The sequence below is a fragment of the Primulina eburnea genome, chromosome 3 (assembly GCF_022965805.1).
Source record: "Primulina eburnea isolate SZY01 chromosome 3, ASM2296580v1, whole genome shotgun sequence".
In the NCBI taxonomy this organism is placed as follows: Eukaryota; Viridiplantae; Streptophyta; class Magnoliopsida; order Lamiales; family Gesneriaceae; genus Primulina; species Primulina eburnea.
The window spans coordinates 47,401,517-47,420,916 of record NC_133103.1 but is presented as its reverse complement, the minus strand read 5'-3'; the positions used below and the strand labels follow the sequence as shown (position 1 = coordinate 47,420,916).

The window sequence follows — 19,400 nt, the reverse complement described above, 5'->3', positions numbered from 1 at the left end:
GATCCTTCTCTTTCCTATGTGGAACAACCTGTTCGCATTATGGATCGAAAGGAAAAGATATTGAGAAACAAATCAATTCCTCTAGTTCGAGTGCAATGGACACGACATGGTGTGGATGAATCAACGTGGGAATTAGAGAGCAAAATATGAGATTCGTATCCGCATTTATTTGATGTTATTCCACCTGTTCCATTGTATTCAATGTATAATGATCTATTTACTGATTTTAGTTTTGATATGTACTATAACTGGTGACATATATATGTTTGCCAATGTTATGTTTATGGATATGTTTGAGATTTCGAGGACGAAATCTTTTAAGAGGGGGAGAAATATGAAACCCCGAGACTAAAATAACTTTGATGGCATTTTGGTAAATAAGTTGAAAAATATTCAATTTATTTTGATGGCATTTTCGTGAATAAGTTGAAAAATAATGAATTAATTTTAAGGGCAAAATGGTAAATAGTAACATATCTTTTTCATATGAAGTCCAAATGATTTGAAACTTGGATATGACATAGAAAACTCAAAGATATAGAAGTTTCATGTTTTGAGTTTTGAAAATTTTGATCGTTTGAGTGGTCTAAAGGGACGTACCGATGTTAAAATGTTAAATAGTATATATTATATTAATATTAATATTAAAAATTAAAAAAAAAAAAAAAGGAAAAAAGATAAAGATGAAACTCATGTTTCACGTGAGTCTCATAAGTCATTCTCGAAGAAGGCAAGAGAGAGAGATGAGAAATAATAGAGTTTGATTTTCTTTTCGATCGTGCGATTTATCGGTTTATCCAATCGACGAACCGATTTTAGTTTTGGGATCGTTGACACGAGGTCTTTGATTTGAGGTATAAATTTTATATTTTTGGTGATGTTTGAAATTCGTCGATTTTTGGATAAATCCGATAAATTGTTAAATCATACAGAAATTGAAGATTGTTGAATAGTGTATGATTTTAACGAAGAAGAGATGATTATAGTGATGTTATTTTGAATTATTCCTAATTTATTATTATTAGAGAATTTTAATCGTTAGATTGAGATTGAAGAATTGTTTGCCTGCTATATATGCGGTAGAATAACTGACAAGAAACTAAGTTTTGAAGTCGGAATGAAATTATGTTATGATTTGAATTTGATATGAATTTTCAAGTTTCAAAAGATATTTGAAACTTGTATTATTGAATTTGAATGGTGTTATTGATTGGAATTAGTATGTTATTGATGTAGATAAAGTATTATACTGATATCTTCAAGTTACATCAACTGGAACGAAGAATTGAGGTATGTTGCGACCGGGTAACATACGACAAGTATCTGTATTATATGATATATGTCGGATTGATTTGATTGATTGGAATGAGAATACGTGTCTATATGCCTTATTCGCTGATTGACGTGGCATACATGACATTATGATTGGAATATCGATGTATAAAATAAATGTTTTGTTAACACACATCATTTGATGCATACATCGATACATGACATGCACGTTGAGCTATGATCCTTGGATACCCTGATATGATTTGATTGGATTCTGGGGTTCGTGAACACAATTGCTATGCTGGTATTATATGACCCGTAAAGCATAGACATTTGTGGTCCCGATGATTGGATATGAAATTTGGGATTTGATGGCGCTTTGTCGACGCTATCATACGAGTATCCTTTATTAAGGTCGGTGTGCCAGCTCGAGTTTATATATTAAAAAAAATTATTTTTCTTAAATAAAAAGTCAATCCAATCGTCCAAATATACTTGATGTCCAAATAAAAAAAGTAAAAAAAATCTCCTAAATTCCGCAAAACTCACTCATCATTCAACCGATAAATATTTTCTCCAACCATTGAAAGAGCTGCAGCCTGCAGTAAAAAAGATAGAAAAATATTTTGTATCTTAAAACATAAATTATATATAGTTATTAAAAATATAATAAGTTTAAACCTAATCTTTTACGTTGGGAATTCATTTGGCCAAATTATGTTCTATTATGTAACCAAATCCGTAGTAATACCAAGCATAACAATAATGTGTGGGATCATATGAGCATTCAACTTAATTTACTCATGCAATGTATTGTCGCTCCTGTCCGCACTGTGATTGGAATTCATAATAATTATCTTCCTTGTTCTAGGCACACATTTCAACAAAATCCAATCGTCGAGAAGATGAAAGGGGATCGAAATCAGCTTGGCCTTTACCCAATGAAACTATTGGCGACTCAATATATTCTGCTCTTGCATATTGCATCAAATTTTCTATGTTGCTTCGCCCGCCCTCGTTGAATGCACGCAAAACTAGCAGGTGGAATTTGAGGTCATCAATGGCACGTCCTGTGAAAAGAAATACGGGTAAGTCTTCGCAATTCAATCAATCTCTGTGATTGTTCTTGGATATTATTAAAAAACATAAAGGTAAATATGTTAATTTCTAAATCCATGTGTAATAAGCCAAAAAACAAAAAAATTCACATAATTACACAACCAACTACCGGGTGATCTAAGTCAAGGAATCGTTTCTTATTGTAAGATGATATCCACTCAGATTTCGTCGTTATTTCTGTAGCATGATTAATCTCAGCCTTACATCATGCCCATGATCTATGATGAATCGTCGTATTCTTTTCTCCAAGGACATTGACAACATATCTCTCAAAACAATCTCATGTACCTCCTATAGTCTCTCAAACGGCTCTTCCCTCTCTTCATGTACTGTGACTAATGTCTCATTACCACCTGCTGTTTATGCACCTCTATATCTTACTGTTGTATCCACCTCCTCATCTACTCTCTCAACCCTCTCTACCGACATTTCCCTCTCAAAAAGCTCTTCCCCCTCTTCATGTATTGTAAAAAATCTCATCAACAACAGTTATATTTGCACCTCTGTCTCTCAATGTCGTATCCACATCCTCCTCTATTCTCTCAGCCCTTTCAAATGGCCCCCCTCTTTATGTACTCTAAACGACATCTCGACACCATTTGACAAAAAAAACTGTTACCGAATTAAACATATACAATATAGACTCCAACAATATTTGTAAAATATTTTAAGCTAAACATATAGTTAAAAATTATACCAATATTGGTAAAACTTATCACTGACAAATCTCAATCTTGGGCTCCCTCTAAGGGGATTTTGTCCTTCACAGGCTTTCACATGCGCCATTACACATAGGACTTCTTCAGCCCAGGCACTTGAGTTTTTATCTTCCCAAGATTCAAACTCAATACCTCCTGGACATATATAGTTCTTGGAAAAATCCTTGTACCAGTTGAGCTACTTATACCGACCATGAGCTATCCCGATCTTAGGCATTTTTCCCTCACGGGCTTTCCCATGCGCTATTATTCATAGGATTTATCCAGCCCAGGCACTGGAGCTTTTACCTTACCAAGATTTCTTTGCCAAGATCTATATGTCTAGAAGGTCTTGGATTCGAATCCTGAGAGGTAAAAGCTCCAGTACCTAGGCTGAAGAAGTCCTATGAGTAATGGCACATGGGAAAGCCTGTGAGGGAAAATGGCCTAAGATCGGGATAGCCCATAGCAGTCTCCCCATCATCTGTTTTAAGATCGATATATCTCTCTGGATGTGTCTCAGTACATCCATGATATGTGAAAATCCATCGGCTTGATCCTTTTGTAGCACCATAAGTCTATCCTCCAAAATTGTGAGCAGACTTCACACATATATGTACGAAATGGACGAGTTTTGTCTGTGGGTAGGGGAAATACACGAGTTTTATGTGTGCCAAATGAAAACAGAGTAAGCTCTATTAGTCTGTGCGAGCGAGTCAATACTCTATGTCACCGAGAATATGTATGAGACCTATTTGTAGATGGCCGACGAGATGTATGACCCTTGTCTCTAGAGATAGATGGCCGGGGAGATGGTCGATCCTCATCCACATCATCGCTCTCTGAATTGACCAATGAATATTGGCTACACATGACTTTGACACCTTGACTCATCAACTCCGTGGTGCGAATGGTCAATACATCAGGAGTCGAATCGACCAAATCTCCAAAAAAATAGTGCACAGACAACAGCTCTGCCGGAGTGGAAGTAAGCATGCCCATGATAGCCTACATTATTTATTAAATATTTTAGCTAATGCAACAGTAAATAAATTGGATTCTTCATACTTACCTCGTCTGGAACACTGCTGAATGATTTAATGACATCATCAATCGAAGGGAAACGATTCTTACTCCATTTCTTTGTCATCCAATGATACATCAGAGATATCGGGATATTTGCACCCTCTCTAGGAGTTACAAATGTTTCACCAACAGATGTAAAACAATCATATTCAAAATCTAAAAAAAAAAAAACACCTTACACAAGTATATTAGTATGATTCCAGCCTTAGAAGTAACTTAAAAAAAATACAATATTTATTCATCTGCAAATGATGAATAAATACATTAATGTAGAAGCTACAAAATCACTAAAGTCTGGATCATTCTTACGTCATTCGGCCAAATTTTCATAACTTTTAAACTTATTAAGTCATCAACTAATCTAATCCACTCCGGTCCAATATATCATACTTGCTTTTATGTTGAGGACCCAATATAGCTGCCACAAAATAGAAGTTGGCCAGTTTCAACAACATTCACTTCTTCACCTTCACCATTTTCGTACTTATCAATCTTAGTCTTCAAATTACGCAAACATAGGTTTATTCCCCCACAAAAATTCTTAAGCCTAAATCCATCTTCCTCATATATGGTGGGATAAGTTTTCGAGCAATTGAGGCCAGTGAGCAAACAATAATCCAACTATGAAAAGCGTCTAGGTTTCTTGCGATACACCATCCAAAATTCATCATTCCCACTATCATAGCTAATTGATATTAAAAAACTGGGTCGTGTGTTTATTCTGAGTCTAGTACGATACACCATCCATGTAGTGACCCGTTCCAGAATCACCTACTAATGAAGAACTAAGCATGCAATTAACTTAATTAATAATAATCAGAGATAACAGCGGAAAACTGACACCAAACGATAGTTATACAACCCAATCGAAAATCCAGAACAACTCAACTAAACTGAAATATACGGTACAACCATATCGAATCAAAAAGATACCGAAGAACTAAACCAACCAGCTACTCAACGTCCTCCTCCTCCTCCTCCTGAGCTGTCCAACCTGAGGCCTGCCCCGTGGGAATGGGGTGTCCAAGATAAACAAAACCGAGGACGTGAGCGATAAGAACGCCCAGTACAAAAGCATGAGTATACAAACCTATATGAAATGCACATGCTATGATATGATACCAGGGTAGTCAAGAAATAGGAGTCACAAAGGATCTCAAAATGCTCAGTCTAGAGGCGCCAAGTGGATAGTGCCGCGCGGTACTCCTCTGGGTCACTGCATCCACTACAAGAACAGACGTGGACCTAAAATGTCCCGGATCACCGAAGCCCTCCCGACCCGTCGGCCACTGTGTACTCTCGGTGTCCATGCGTCCACAAGATATAGCTTATCTCGAAAGAGATACAGCTCAACAGTAAAGGCTATCTCGAAGGAGATACGGCTCAACATGAAATGCAACATGCATCATAAAACGTGACATAATAGCATGCATCATATGACATATATCAATGCACCACATAATCATGCAACACATATAAGGATGTATACTCGACCAGGATATCTCGGATAGTACTTTCGTACCTCTATCACAGCAAGCCTAGCCTTACGCAACACCGCTAATCAGGTCTAGAACAAGCCTACGCATCAAAAGCATACCCAATGAACAATACTACCATGCTCGACTAGCAAAACCAGTACTACCAAAGGTTTAGGGTTTACCTTCGTCCGTCGACAGCCCTTTGATGTCGATTGCCTCGTAACTCAGGCGTCGCTACGCTACCAATCCTGGCAGCTCTTGGCTATCGCTCGACCAACAACTAACCCTAGAAACCTTCCAAACCTCTCAACTAGGAGACACAACTTCAAGAATTTGCAATCCAAAATGAGGAATTCCGAGCACTATTTATAGGCTATGTTCGGATCCACCGAACACACTTCGGAACGTCCGAACTCCTACGTGTCCATCGGCTCTTGACACCTCATGATCGGATCCACCGAACCTACACTTCGGATCATCCGAACTTGCATGTAAACTGACGTGTCGATCAACTCTTGACACCTCATGATCGGATCCACCGAACCCACTTCGGATCGTCCGAACTCTTCGGTGCTACCGAACCATCTTCGGTCCGTCCGATCATGACCACGGTCAAAATTACACATTAAACCTTCTTAATCACCATTAATCCGTTAATTACCCAATTTGGAATTCAGGCTACTACAATCCAAAATTCATCATTTCAAAAATGTGTCGGTTGTTTGTAATATCTGGTCGAGTGTTTATGAATCTAAAACACGAACATATTCATGAAATCTAGACCCAGATTCATAAAATATCGTCCCCACACACAATCAAAACACAAATCAAAACACGACCCAACATGCTAGGGATTTCTTGGGTTTCGATAATCTAGGAGTACACGATCAATTTAAAAAAAAAATAAATCTACTATAATAAGAACAACAAATTGAAATGTTTGAGGTTGTACCAATACTTTATCCCTCATCGTATTATCTTCCAACTCAATCTCGAAAAATTTCCTCTTCGTTATTCTCCAAGTAATTAGTTCATATTGGACTCGAAAATGATGCTTCGTGGAGGTGAAGAACATACAACATATGATGATTATTTTGGAATACAATAGATTTTAAGAATGATAATAAACTGAAAAATACTCTAAGAAAATAACCTTTGATTCATATTTGTAAATTTTTTAATGTTATGAATAAATTGAAATTCTGTTTTAATTGTCTCTAATCATATTATTATGATTAAAATGAGTTTTAATAGTTGGGCAAAACGATAAAATTCACACGCTCTTTTTTTTTTTAATAATATTTATGGAGTCCTCCCCTGAACAATTCAGTCTTTCTCCCATGGAGACCCAAAAATCAACTCGGCAAAGTGCAAATCCATGGACAAATCTCCCGCAAGAAATCATCACAGAAGTCTTTTTGAGGTTGCCGGTGAAATCCCTTCTCAGATTCAGGTGCGTTTCGAAATCTTGGCATTCCGTCATTTCCAGCCCCCAATTCAGAAAGACCCATCTCGAAATTTCAACTAGAAACAACATATATTCCCATAAAAATCTCATCTTTGGCTCAGGTGCCCCTCCCACAGTTTTCTACACTTGTTCACTGTACCCTAAGGTAGATGAAGATCACTCTATGGATACTGTGTCTTTTGATTATCCTTCGAGTGACCCAGATGATGAGATTCGGATTGTGGGTTCTTGTAATGGGTTGATTTGTGTAGCTTTAGACCCATGTAATGTCATTCTTTGGAATCCAGCTACCAGAAAATATAGGGAGTTGCCTTTTTCTGGTGTTACTATGTTTAACAGGAGCTATGGGTTTGGTTACGATGTCTTTAATGATGATTACAAAGTGACTTGTATCGATCATAATCCAGCAGCAGATCCAGCTCAGGTTCATATTTATAGTTTGAGAAATGATTTGTGGACGTCTAAGGATTGGTCCCATGGTAAAGTATATGATGATCCAGGTGTATTTTTTCATGGGGCTGTCCATTGGAAAGTTTACTACGATGATTTTAGGGGTGACTGGGATGTAATCGCTCAAAATTTGACTACGGAGACTTGTTCAAATGTTGCACTTCCTGTACCTAGAATTGGCTCAGGAGTTGAGGTCAAGTTGGGAGTTTCTCGGGGGCTTTTATGTGCGTTCCATGACCGTGGTTCTTACATGGATATTTGGGTATTGAAAGAGTATGGTGTTCAAGGATCTTGGATCATAATGGTTTCGCTCCCCTACTCTTTCCTAACGAGGCATCCTCGTCATATTAGGCCGAAAATTCTCTTTGTTTCGGAGAATGGAGGTATCTTGGCGCAACTTGGTTCCAACTTGATCATGCATAAGCATCATCATTGTCTTGAGACTTATCCCTTAATCGACAATATCGAAGTTGAAGCTACAACCTACATCGAGAGCTTTATTTCCCCTGATTTTGACCATATGTGGAGCTGAACATCAGGTTAAAGGAATAATGATAGTTTGTCCTATCGATAGATCAATAATCCCTTTAAAGAATTTTTTCTTCATTGTGCTTATGGTGGAGCTTTATCAAAATTTAGATAATATTGTCTCTTTGTATATCAATGCCGTTGGAGTCTTTTGTTGTAGCTGTCTGTATGAAATTGGTCAAATCTTGGTTATTGATCAATCCTTCTGTAGGATCGAATTTCCCAGAAAATTTGTGTCGAAATGGTACTCTTTTGTCTATACATGATTTTTGTTATTTTCAAATTATCAAATCAATAATTTATATATATATATACACACACGGCAAAAACTTGTGTGAGACGGTCTCATGGGTCGTAGTTTGTGAGACGAATATCTTATTTGGATCATCCATGAAAAAAATATTATTTTTTATGTTAAGAGCATTATTTTTTGAGTGAGTCTTATGTGAGACCGTCTCACGGATCATAATCTGTGAGACGGGTCAACCCTACTCATATTCACAATAAAAAGTAATACTCTTAGCATAAAAAGTTATATTTTTGCATGGGTGACCCAAATAAGAGATACGTCTCACAAATAAGATCCGTGAGACCGTCTCACACAAGTTTTTGCCTTATTTTTTTTATTGTGAATATAGGTAGGGTTGATTCGTCTCACAGATAAAGATTCGTGAGACCGTATCACAAGAGACCTACTATATATATATATATATTATTAAGTATGCGGACATGATAATAACTACATAGAGAGGAAATCAACTTTTTTTTTTCAATTTTACCCTTATATGATATTAATATTATACTTTTTTTGTTTTTTTTTTTTAAATTTCAATACACACTTTTATTTTTATTTTTTTTTATTTCAATCATTCAAATATTTATTTAGTTCCTCCATAATTTGTCAGATTTCACTTTAGTTCATCAATAATGATAAAAAAATATTGTACACACACGCATCGTGTGTGCAAAGTAATTAGTATATATTATAAGTGATATAGTAATCTAAAATTTAAAAAATATCGATAAAATATAATCGAATTTAAGAAATTGATAAAGATATGATTGAAAGATTTAAAAAAAATGTTATTTTAGAAAATATTAAAAAAAGTTCTCCAATTAGTCAGAAAGACAGTGGGATTTAGTCCCTGGTGATTATTTTACTGTGTTTATATTCATTTAATTTTTTACAAAATAATAAAATCTAAATATCGAAAAAGAAAAGTACAAGAAAAGAAGATTTCAAGGGGACAAGTAGGGGTGATCAAAATTTTTTACTAACCGCTAGAATCGTCCGAATCGAATTGTACCATTTTTCATAATATTTTATAAAAACCGTGATTAAAAATATTAATCATAAATTGCACCACATACGCGATTCAGTTTTTTTTTTTTTGCCAAGAACCGCACCAAACCGCACCGTCTAAACCACGGGTCTCTTATTTGGGTCCATGAAAAAGTAATATTTTTTATGCTAAGAGTATTACTTTTTATTGTGAATATCCATAGGGTTGATCCGTCTCACAGATTAAGATCCGTGAGACGGTCTCACATGAGACACACTCCCATAATATTAGGCTTAGAATTATAATAATTTGTAAATAACATATTCGAATAAATAAGTCATCATTCATTATATCACAACTCTCTTCAAAATTATTATTCTTACAAATAAAACTTATCTTTTTCTTAATTATTCTTCATATTAGTCTTTATTAAAGTATTTATTTCTTTTGGTACAATATTTTGTTTGAAGTTTGAAAGTCAAAAAAAGATAAAATAGTGTAAATATCATTTTTGTTGTGAATGTGTTATGTTGTTGAGTGAGTCTAATGTGAGACGGGTCAACAATACCCATATTCATAATAAAAAATAATACTCTTAGCATAAAAAGTAATACTCTTTTATGAGTGACCCAAATAAGAGATTCGTCTCACAAATAATACCCGTGAGACCGTTTCACATAAATTTTTACCTATATTGTTAAATTGTTAAGTTAGTTTTGAATCTTGATTATTGTTTTATCTATTTTGATTTTCATATGCTTTCAATTATATTTTATATTTGAAGACAATATATTGTTGTTGTTTTTAAATAAATTAGAATACATGTTCTAATATTTTTCATTAAAAAAACTGTAAACCGACCGCAATCGCTTGAAACCGTTCAAAACTACAAGACTAATTTTCCATATAAAACCGTAATTAATTTTTCAAAATACTAACCGATCAACAATTTTTTAAAATAATCACAAAACCCCACGTCATCACTCTGGTAACAAAGATTAATTCTTCCACTCCCCTACACCCAAAAAAAGGACTCGGCGAATACGAGTATCTCTCTGCGTGAGGTTTTTCTTTTAAGGTGCAGCGGGTAATTGTTTTCGCGGGTTCTGCATCGATTGACGCTGAGGTACGTTAGTTGTTTGTGGTTTTGTTTTGTGGGTAATGGATGAAATCTTGGGTAGATCCCCCACTTCGGCTGAACGGGAGGTGGTCGTGATTAGTGATGAGCCAGTGGGCAAGGGACTTCGGCTTATGCCTTTAGGTTTTCAGGGTAAACTCTTAACTGATAAATTATTGAGCAGACCTGCATTTACGGATACAATCAAGAAGCTCTGGGGGTTGAATCAGGGGCTGGAGATTAAGTTCCTGCCCGACAATGAGTTCCTTTTTATATTTGACGAAGAAGGGGGAATTCATCGTTTCTTGTCTATGGAGCCATGGATTTTCAGTAGGGCGCTGCTGGCTTTGAAGAGGTTTACCGGGTTTACTATGGGTGCAGTGGGCTCGTTCCAGACAACCCATCTTTGGATTCGTGCGTTCGACGTTCCGCAGGAGGGTATGCTTAATGACATTGGGACTCTTATTGGTAATGCGGTGGGACAGATAGTCAGCGTGGAGGCTGATGATAGGGGGCGCTGTCTAGGACTTTTTATGAGGATCCGCGTGTTAATGGATATTTCTAAACCGCTTCGGAGCGTGGTCAGCGGTGGGTTCTGAAGGGGCGTCGGTGGCCGTGGCCCTGCGATATGAACGTCTTCCTGATTATTGCTATAACTGTGGTTTGATTGGTCATGTAGCCAGGAAATGTGAGACTGCTAAGTTTGATCCGAACCAGGACGATTTTGACTATCCATATGGGCCTTGGCTTAGAGCAGAGATAGAAGTGTCTCCTATGCCGTCATCCAGCAGCTCTTCTCGGCGAAGTTCAAGCCCTCAGACGAATCTCCCTCAAGAACTCATCAGAGAAGTCCTATTGAGGTTGCCAGTGAAATCCCTTCTTAAATTCATGTGCGTGTCCAAATCTTGGCTTTCCACAATCTCTAGCACTGAATTCAGAGAGACCCATCTCAATATTTCATCTGAAAATAACATGCATTCCCATAAACATCTCATCTTTGGCTCAGGTGCCCTTCCCAGAGTTTTCTACACTTGTTCGAATTACTCTAAATTAGATGAAGATCATTTTATGGATACTATGTCGTTTGATTATCCTTTGATTGGACTGCCTGATAAGATTCAGATCACGGGTTCTTGTAATGGGTTGATTTGTGTGGTTTTCTACTCATCTAATGTTGTTATTCTTTGGAATCCAGCTACCAGAAAATATAGGGAGTTGCCTTTTTTTGGTGCTAATATGTTTTCCAGGAGGTCTGGATTTGGTTATGATCTGTTTAATGATGATTACAAAGTCAGTTGTATTGATCTCAATCCAGCGGCACACCGAGCTCAAGTTCATACCTATAGTTTGAGAAATGATTCGTGGACGAGTACGGATTGGTCCCATGGTAAGGTATTCCATGATCCAGGTGTATATGTTAATGGGGCAATCCATTGGAAAGTTTATTGCAATGGTGATACTAGGGGTAACTGGGATGTAGTTGCTCAAAATTTGACAACAGGGACATGTTCGAATGTTGCACTTCCTGTGCCTAGAATTAGCTCCGGGGTTGAGGTCATGTTGGGAGTTTCTCGGGGGCTTTTATGTGCAATCCATGATCGCGGTTCTCACATTGATATTTGGGTGTTGAAAGAGTATGGTGTTGAAGAATCTTGGAACATAATGGTTTCCTTCCCCTACTTTTTCCCAAAGAGTCATCTTCATCATGTTAGACCAAAACTTCTCTGTTTCAGAGGATGGAGGAGTCTTTCTGCATTTTGGTTCGAACTTGATTATGTATAAGTCATCTCAGGACCACGAGATTTATCCCTTAACTGACAATATTGTAGTTGAAGCTACAACCTACGGTGACAGCTTTGTTTGCCCTGATTCTGTCCATATGTGGAGCTGATCGAGCATCCGGTTAAAGGAAAAATAATGGTAAGTACCAATAATAAATTGATAATCCCTTTAAAGAATCTTTTTGTTTTTTGTGCTTGTTGAGCTTTTTCAACTTTTATTAATATTCTCTATATCATGCCATTTAAATTTTGATCTCGCCAAGCTTCCATGTGTTCTTCGTTGGATCTTTAACTAAGGTCGTGTGGTACTCGTATATGGCTCATCATCAATGTGTTTTCTCAGTAGATGGGAGTACTGTGATATGGTTTGATAGTGGAAATGGTTTCTTCTGATTCTTGCACCAAATCCGACCGAGTGAATGGATCGAGGTTATGTCGAATGCTTGGTTGCAGTTGTATGTCAGGTTTGATCGAATCACCCGAAATCGTGTCGTAAGGATTAAAAGAAACCAAACCGAACAGTTTGTTTGGATTAGTTTTTCGTCAATCACGATTTAAATTGATTTAAAAAAAAAAATGGCTGGTTTCAAAGTTTCTTATGTATAATTTGATTTTTAATATGTATCATATAATTAATACTATCAGTTAATAAACTATTGTATGATTTAATTCAATAATATAAATTGTTAGTATAATTACATTTTTTTTAGTTTTGTTATAATTGACTCCTTGGTGATTATTTTAAATCTTATATTCAAATATGTGTAATAAAAAATAAATATTATCTACGAACATTTCTTCCAAAAAAATTATTATTGGATTCAAAATTAAAAATAGATTTAACTTTAAAAGAAGATTTGAAGTAGTCATAGAACACACAGGAATGAGAAAAACACAGATGAAGTTGAAACAGTTGAGTAACACAGTGTTTGATCTGGTTGAAATTTTTAGTAAAATCAAGAATTCATTTGGCCTCCTCTAGGAATCCATCTAGTATGATCAGGCAGTGCCAGTCCGGCCTCGTCCGCGTGCAACTCTCTGGGTGGTTCCATCTCCCGAATGCCGCTGCGGCGCCACCCGAGCCCCACCACTATTCTGGTTCCGTCTTGGCTGTTCCGATGTAGTTTCTGCACATTTTGACGGATACAATATCCGAACTTGAAGCGCATCATTTCCCAGGCTTTGCTGTTCCTCTTGTATTCGCCTCAGAGAGTCCTCCGCTTCCACATTGCAACTTTGCATTGTTAATCTCTGAAGTGTTGGTATGTCCCCCACGCTGGATGGAACCTCCTTCAGTTTGTAGCACCATCGAATAATCAGCCTCTCGAGGCAGGGAAAATGGTCGCTTTCGACCCTCCATTCACTCAGGTTTGTACTCTCAATCTCCAAGTATCTTAGTACAAGAAACTCCCCTTCGGCTGGTTCCCACTCCTCACCCACAAACGAGTCTTTCATCAGTTTGAGAACTTCAAGATTCGGCAAGGAACCGACCATCGACATCTTCTCCCATGGGATTCCAGAGCGCGTCAAAGTGAGCTTCCTAAGCCTCTGGGGAAAGGTAAGATTTGTAGCCAAAGGTTTGCTATCCACCCTTGCGGAACCAGCGTGGAACCGGAAATTGAGCTCCTCTAGTTCTTGCAGGTAGACAAGATTGCCAAGGCCAAACTTTGCCCACTGTTTAGGTTCAATGCTATTGTATTGGAACCTCAGTTTCTTTAGATTCGGAAAGCCTTCGACCACCTCCTTGGTGAATTTGAAATTCATTACATTAGAAAGGGTTTGCAAGTTTTCAAGAACAGGATAAGTTCCTCCGATTCCATCGCGATAGGGAAAGCATAAGAAAGTATTCCTCATCAGGACAAGATGCCTTAGTTGTGGCATTTTCCAAATTTCCAGTGGCAGAATTACTCTACACATATAGTCGGTGGGAAGACTGCCCCGCTTGATGATCAAAGTTTGGAGATTCTGGAGCTTGGAGATGGATGGAGAAATCACGCATTCACCGCTGTGGTTATAGGTGAAAGCAAGGTACCTCAAGTTAACTAGTTGGAAGATTTTATCCGGGAAAAACTTGGAATCTACGAGTAGTTTATCCACCACCCTGAGAGACTTAAACTGCAAAGCAAACGATGATAGTTGATTGGTTTGTGAGGCAAAATATAGAAGAGAATGAATGGATGAGTTCCGAATATTGGTTTTCAGGAAGTCCCAATCGTAAGTATAAATACCCAGGCGGTGTTGGCCCTCAACCAGTTTCGAAAAAGTGCTTCTATCTTCCTCGATGAAATGCTGAAGAAACCTTTCTTCTCGACCTTTCCTTATGCTTAGGTCCCTTAACACATCATGGATCTTGCAAAATCTGATTCTGCCATTAGATCTCTCATTCATGATCAAAACGAGGTTTCTCTCGACAAGATCCGCCAGGCACTCCTCCGCCAACTCTTCCAAGCTTTTGGGCTCTACTGGTTCTAGAAAACCATCAGCAACCCATAATTTAATCAGTTTTTTGACAGGAATCTCGTAATCCTCCGGAAAAACTCCCATATACAGAAAACACGACTTCAACTGATGAGACAAGTTACTATAACTCAAAGAAAAGATTCCCGAGTACCGATCATCATCATTTACGGTGGATGCTACATTGACATTTTCTGCGATGTTCTCCCAATACTCTCTCGTCTTGTTAGCTTTCAGAAGTCCAGCCATCACGACAACTGCAAGCGGGAGTCCTTTGCAGTTTCTTGCAATAGATTTACCAATTTCTTCCATATGGCTAGGAGGACACTCGTCTGCAAAAGCCTTTCTACAAAACAGAGCCCAACTTTGATCCTCGTCCAAGAGTCGCATCCGATGAAGGTGGCTGTCAGAATCGATTTTCAAGGCCACCTCCGACAACCTCGTCGTAATAATCACACGACTGCCGTTACAGTCGTCGGGGAATGCCCTTCGGACTTTATCCCAAACTTCTGCGTTCCACATATCATCCATCACGATAAGATATCTCCTACCCTTTAAACTTTTGTACACGAGTTCAATGAAAAACTCAGCATTCGACCCTTCAACAGAAAGGATCCCTCCGAGAATATGTTGCACGTTATACTCTTGGGATACCGTCACCCAATGACGAGTGTCGAAGTAGTCGACGATCGTATGATCTTCGTAAACACTTTTAGCTAGAGTTGTCTTGCCAATACCTCCCATCCCGGTAATCGGGATGATCTGTAGATTCTGCTCATCTCCCATGACTCGATCTTTTATTTGAGTCAAGTCTTCATGCACTCCCACCATGGATTCTTTGTCAACCGATGCACGGGTTGAAGTTTCGACACTACTGTCAGGCAAATGATCTTCGTTCTCCGGAATTTCCTTCATTTTCGTCGCCTCTACCACGATGGCATCAACTTCATTGATGCAGCGTTGGAGTGCATCAAACTGATCTTCGTCTCGAGCTGCGTCTTTCTTTGAGACGTGGGATTGGATTATATCTTTCGCTTGATACACAACATCCCGGATTCGAACATCCCAGTCGCCAATGGTTTGGCCACTGTTTCTTTGAAGAAAAGCTTTCAAGAAAACGAGGTTGTCATGGAGAGATGCCATCTTTTTTCTGGAACAGAGAAGGAAATAGGATTGAAGATTGGGTAAGATCTGGTTTATGAGTTGGGCAAGAGAAGCTAGAGCTGCAGATGCCATAACTGAAGGACTTGAAGAAACAAGATGATTGAATCAGGCAGAGCGGTGTGGAACTTATAGCAAAAACTTGTGTGAGACGGTCTCACGGGTTATATTTGTGAGACGAATCTCTTATTTGGGTAATCCATGAAAAAGTATTACTTTTTATGCTAAGAGTATTACTTTTTATTGTGAATATGGGTAGGGTTGACCCGTCTCACGGATTAAGATCCGTGAGACGGTCTCACATGAGACCTACTCGGAACTTATATATTAGTGAAGTCACCTTTTGAATTTTATTTTCTAATAATAAATTATTATTATAATTTACTAGTATTTTTTATTATTATTAAATTATTATTATTATTTAAAACTTGTCTCTATATATTCTTTTATACAAGACTTGGTGAAGTTAAAATTATGTTTCTAGAAGTAATTTATTTATATTTTCTTACTAGTCCTGCTCTTGTTCGCGTGATGCGTATATGTCTAGTCGATTTTTTTAGAAGTACTCTTGTTAAAATAAATGAAATTAAAATTGAAAATATTTAATTTTTTTATTTTTAATAAGTTTTTTAGACATTTTTTAAAATGAATGTAACTTTACATAAAAAAAAAAAAAAAGAAATAGGAGGCTGAAAAACGAGAGAGGAGTATTTTGGGATTCAAAAAAATTATACCAAAATACTATGTTATTTCTATTATGGCCCAAATATCATGTATAGTATAAAATTAATACTATATATATTATAGTCTATAGATTTAAAAGAAAATGGAACGTCACTTTAAGCAACTAGATATAAAATAATAGGTGGGAAAAAATGTTTGTCTCCTGTTAGATGATCTCGTGGATCTTTTTTGTGAAATGGATCAATTTTATTCATATTTACCACAAAAGTTATATTTTTAACATAAAAAAGAATATTTTTTGATGAATGATCTAAATAGAATATTTGTCTCCCAAATTGACTCGTGACACTGTCTAACATGAGTTTTTGTGGGGAAAAAATGTAACTATGATCAAGTAACTTATTTTTGTTCATAATAATTTGTACTAATAAAATTATTGTCATCAAAAAGTGTATAATGTAAACTGCAGTTCAAAAGCTGAGCAGATCATCCAAAATAGATAGTACTAAATATCAAATAATATTGAGTTAATATTTAAAATTTAAAGAGAGATTAAAGAGAGACCACATGATTAACAAGAAAGTAAAAAATGATGTGAGACGACCTCATATGTCGTATTTTGTGAGATATATATCTTATTTGAGTCACCAATGAAAAAATATTATTTTTTATGCTAAGAGTATTATTTTTTATTTTGAATATCGGTATGTTGACTCGTCTCATGGATAAATACTCATGAAATCGTTTCACAAGAGACTTATTCTAAAAAAAAATTAAATAGCTAAACTCTTTCTAAAAGATCGCGTGAGTTCAAAATATTAGAAAATTTGCATTGTACATGTTCTAAAATAAAATATATAGGATTATTTTATTATATAATTTATTTTATTGGTTGAATGATCAATATATTTATCCGTATAATTTATCATATTTTAATGAATTATTTAATTCCTCAAAGCAAGTGGCTAATATAAAAATAATATAAACTAGAATATGTATGTATGTATGTATGTATTATGGTACAGTTCACATTGGCTGCGGTTGACGTTCAATTTTGTCTTGCTTTATAGTTTAATTTTTGTTTCTTGAGCAAATATCACTTCTTGTTTGTGTAAAGGAAAGATTGTGGGTTTTTTTGTTTGTTTTAAATCTGTAATTTGCTATATCCATTAATTTGATTTTTGTTTTGGTTTTTTTTTATTCCCGAAATCATTCAATTTATCAAATATTATTTATTCGACATCGATATCGAAAACAGAATTTACATTATACACATCAAAATATATTTAAACAAAAATAAATGTGAAGGACAAACTTTTCTACTTCAATTTTGAAATATTTGGTATTTTTTTGTATTTTTTCCTTTTGTTTTTATTTATATTTATTTTAATGTGTGTAATATAAATTTATTCTTGTTATATGAACTACATAGAAAAATATCAATATTAAATAAATAATATTTGATGAAATAACAGACTTTTGGCAAAAAAAATAGACCGCAACAAAAAAAACATATTGACAATGTACATAACAAATAAAATACAAAACATGCAGCCAATTTATCGGAATAAAATTGTTATTTTTTCTTGGCATAAAACATGTTTAATATTACATACTAATATATATTATTTATATATTATCCACTTGCTTCTAGGATTAAAAAATTCATTAAAATATGATAAATTATACAGATAAATAAATTGATCATTCAAGAAGTAAAATAAATGGGAAAAAAATTTGTGCGAGACGGTCTCACGAGTCGTATTTTTTGATACAAATCTCTTATTTGGGTCATCCATGAAAAATTATTACTTTTTATGCTAAGAGTATTACTTTTTATTGTGAATATCGGTATGGTTTATCCGTCTCACATATAAAAATTCGTGAGATTTGTGGGGACCCGGACGCTAATCATCTTTGGGATTTAATTATCAATTAAGATAAAACAGGGTCTAAAAATTTTTCGTTTTAAGATATAACTGCGGAAGGTAATAGAATCTAAATACTATACATGTCTGTATAAAATACATTTCAGTATTAAAGTACAACAAGCTAATTTAAGGTTCAACTACTAAAGTCCAGTAATAAAACCAAGTCTACTGTAAGTCCGGAATCACCACGCTACACTCGTCTTCTCTCCTCATCATCTTGACCCTGATCCAGCCCCACCTGTTGTCATGCACACATACAAAACAAGACAACAGCCGGATAACTCCGGTGAGAATAAATCCCAGTATAAAACATGGTAAGCATGTATGTAAACAAACTAATTCATAAACCATGCGATCATGTATAAACACAATATATTTCATAATCTATGAAATTAATCAAATAAGCATGTAACTCAAATCAGATAAACATACATATAAACGATCTAAATCTTAAAACATGCTAGCACAACTGGAAGCAATAACGATGGGTCCCATGATCTAGGAGCCACATCCATATAAGCATGAAGTCCTAATCAAATCATGTCTAGACTTGACTCGATCTATAACTCTAGGGATCCCGGTGTGAATAAGACGTCACTACCTACCCTCCAATCGGGGTAATGTACGTCTCATTCCTAGACTTCGGTCTGAGCTGTATCAACGGCGGCAATAAGAGTAATACCCACTCCTATGCTGAGATACACCGAAACGTCTAGCTATTTGACAATGTCTGTCAAAGACTTTCCTATCTTAAATGCAATGAATAACAATCTGTAAATAAGCATAATCATATTCATAACTGAATATCACAATTATCTTACCTGCTTGAATACAATTCTATAATCAAAGCATAATCAGGTAACAATATAAACAATAATCTAGTATGT

General features: G+C 36.0%; 4 protein-coding genes across 4 annotated transcripts; 3 read left to right on the top strand and 1 right to left on the bottom strand.

The window, feature by feature from the left end:
- The first annotated feature begins 6,959 nt into the window (after nucleotides 1–6,959).
- On the top strand, nucleotides 6,960–8,360 carry LOC140828518 (F-box/kelch-repeat protein At3g23880-like). The gene has a single exon (XM_073191454.1). The coding sequence runs from the start codon at nucleotides 6,994–6,996 to the stop codon at nucleotides 8,101–8,103; it is 1,110 nt and encodes a 369-aa protein (XP_073047555.1). The 5' UTR covers nucleotides 6,960–6,993; the 3' UTR covers nucleotides 8,104–8,360.
- A 2,021-nt stretch (nucleotides 8,361–10,381) lies between these two features.
- Nucleotides 10,382–12,738, top strand: LOC140827719 (F-box/kelch-repeat protein At3g23880-like). Its single transcript, XM_073190503.1, has 2 exons — nucleotides 10,382–12,419; nucleotides 12,624–12,738. Exon 1 carries the CDS (start codon nucleotides 11,274–11,276, stop codon nucleotides 12,279–12,281), a length of 1,008 nt encoding a protein of 335 aa, XP_073046604.1. The 5' UTR covers nucleotides 10,382–11,273; the 3' UTR covers nucleotides 12,282–12,419; nucleotides 12,624–12,738.
- Nucleotides 10,544–11,098, top strand: LOC140827407 (uncharacterized). The gene has a single exon (XM_073190072.1). The coding sequence runs from the start codon at nucleotides 10,544–10,546 to the stop codon at nucleotides 11,096–11,098; it is 555 nt and encodes a 184-aa protein (XP_073046173.1).
- A 311-nt stretch (nucleotides 12,739–13,049) lies between the features above and the next one.
- LOC140827718 (putative late blight resistance protein homolog R1A-3) lies at nucleotides 13,050–16,061 on the bottom strand. The gene has a single exon (XM_073190502.1). It carries the CDS (start codon nucleotides 15,971–15,973, stop codon nucleotides 13,280–13,282), a length of 2,694 nt encoding a protein of 897 aa, XP_073046603.1. The 5' UTR covers nucleotides 15,974–16,061; the 3' UTR covers nucleotides 13,050–13,279.
- Between the last annotated feature and the right edge of the window lie 3,339 nt (nucleotides 16,062–19,400).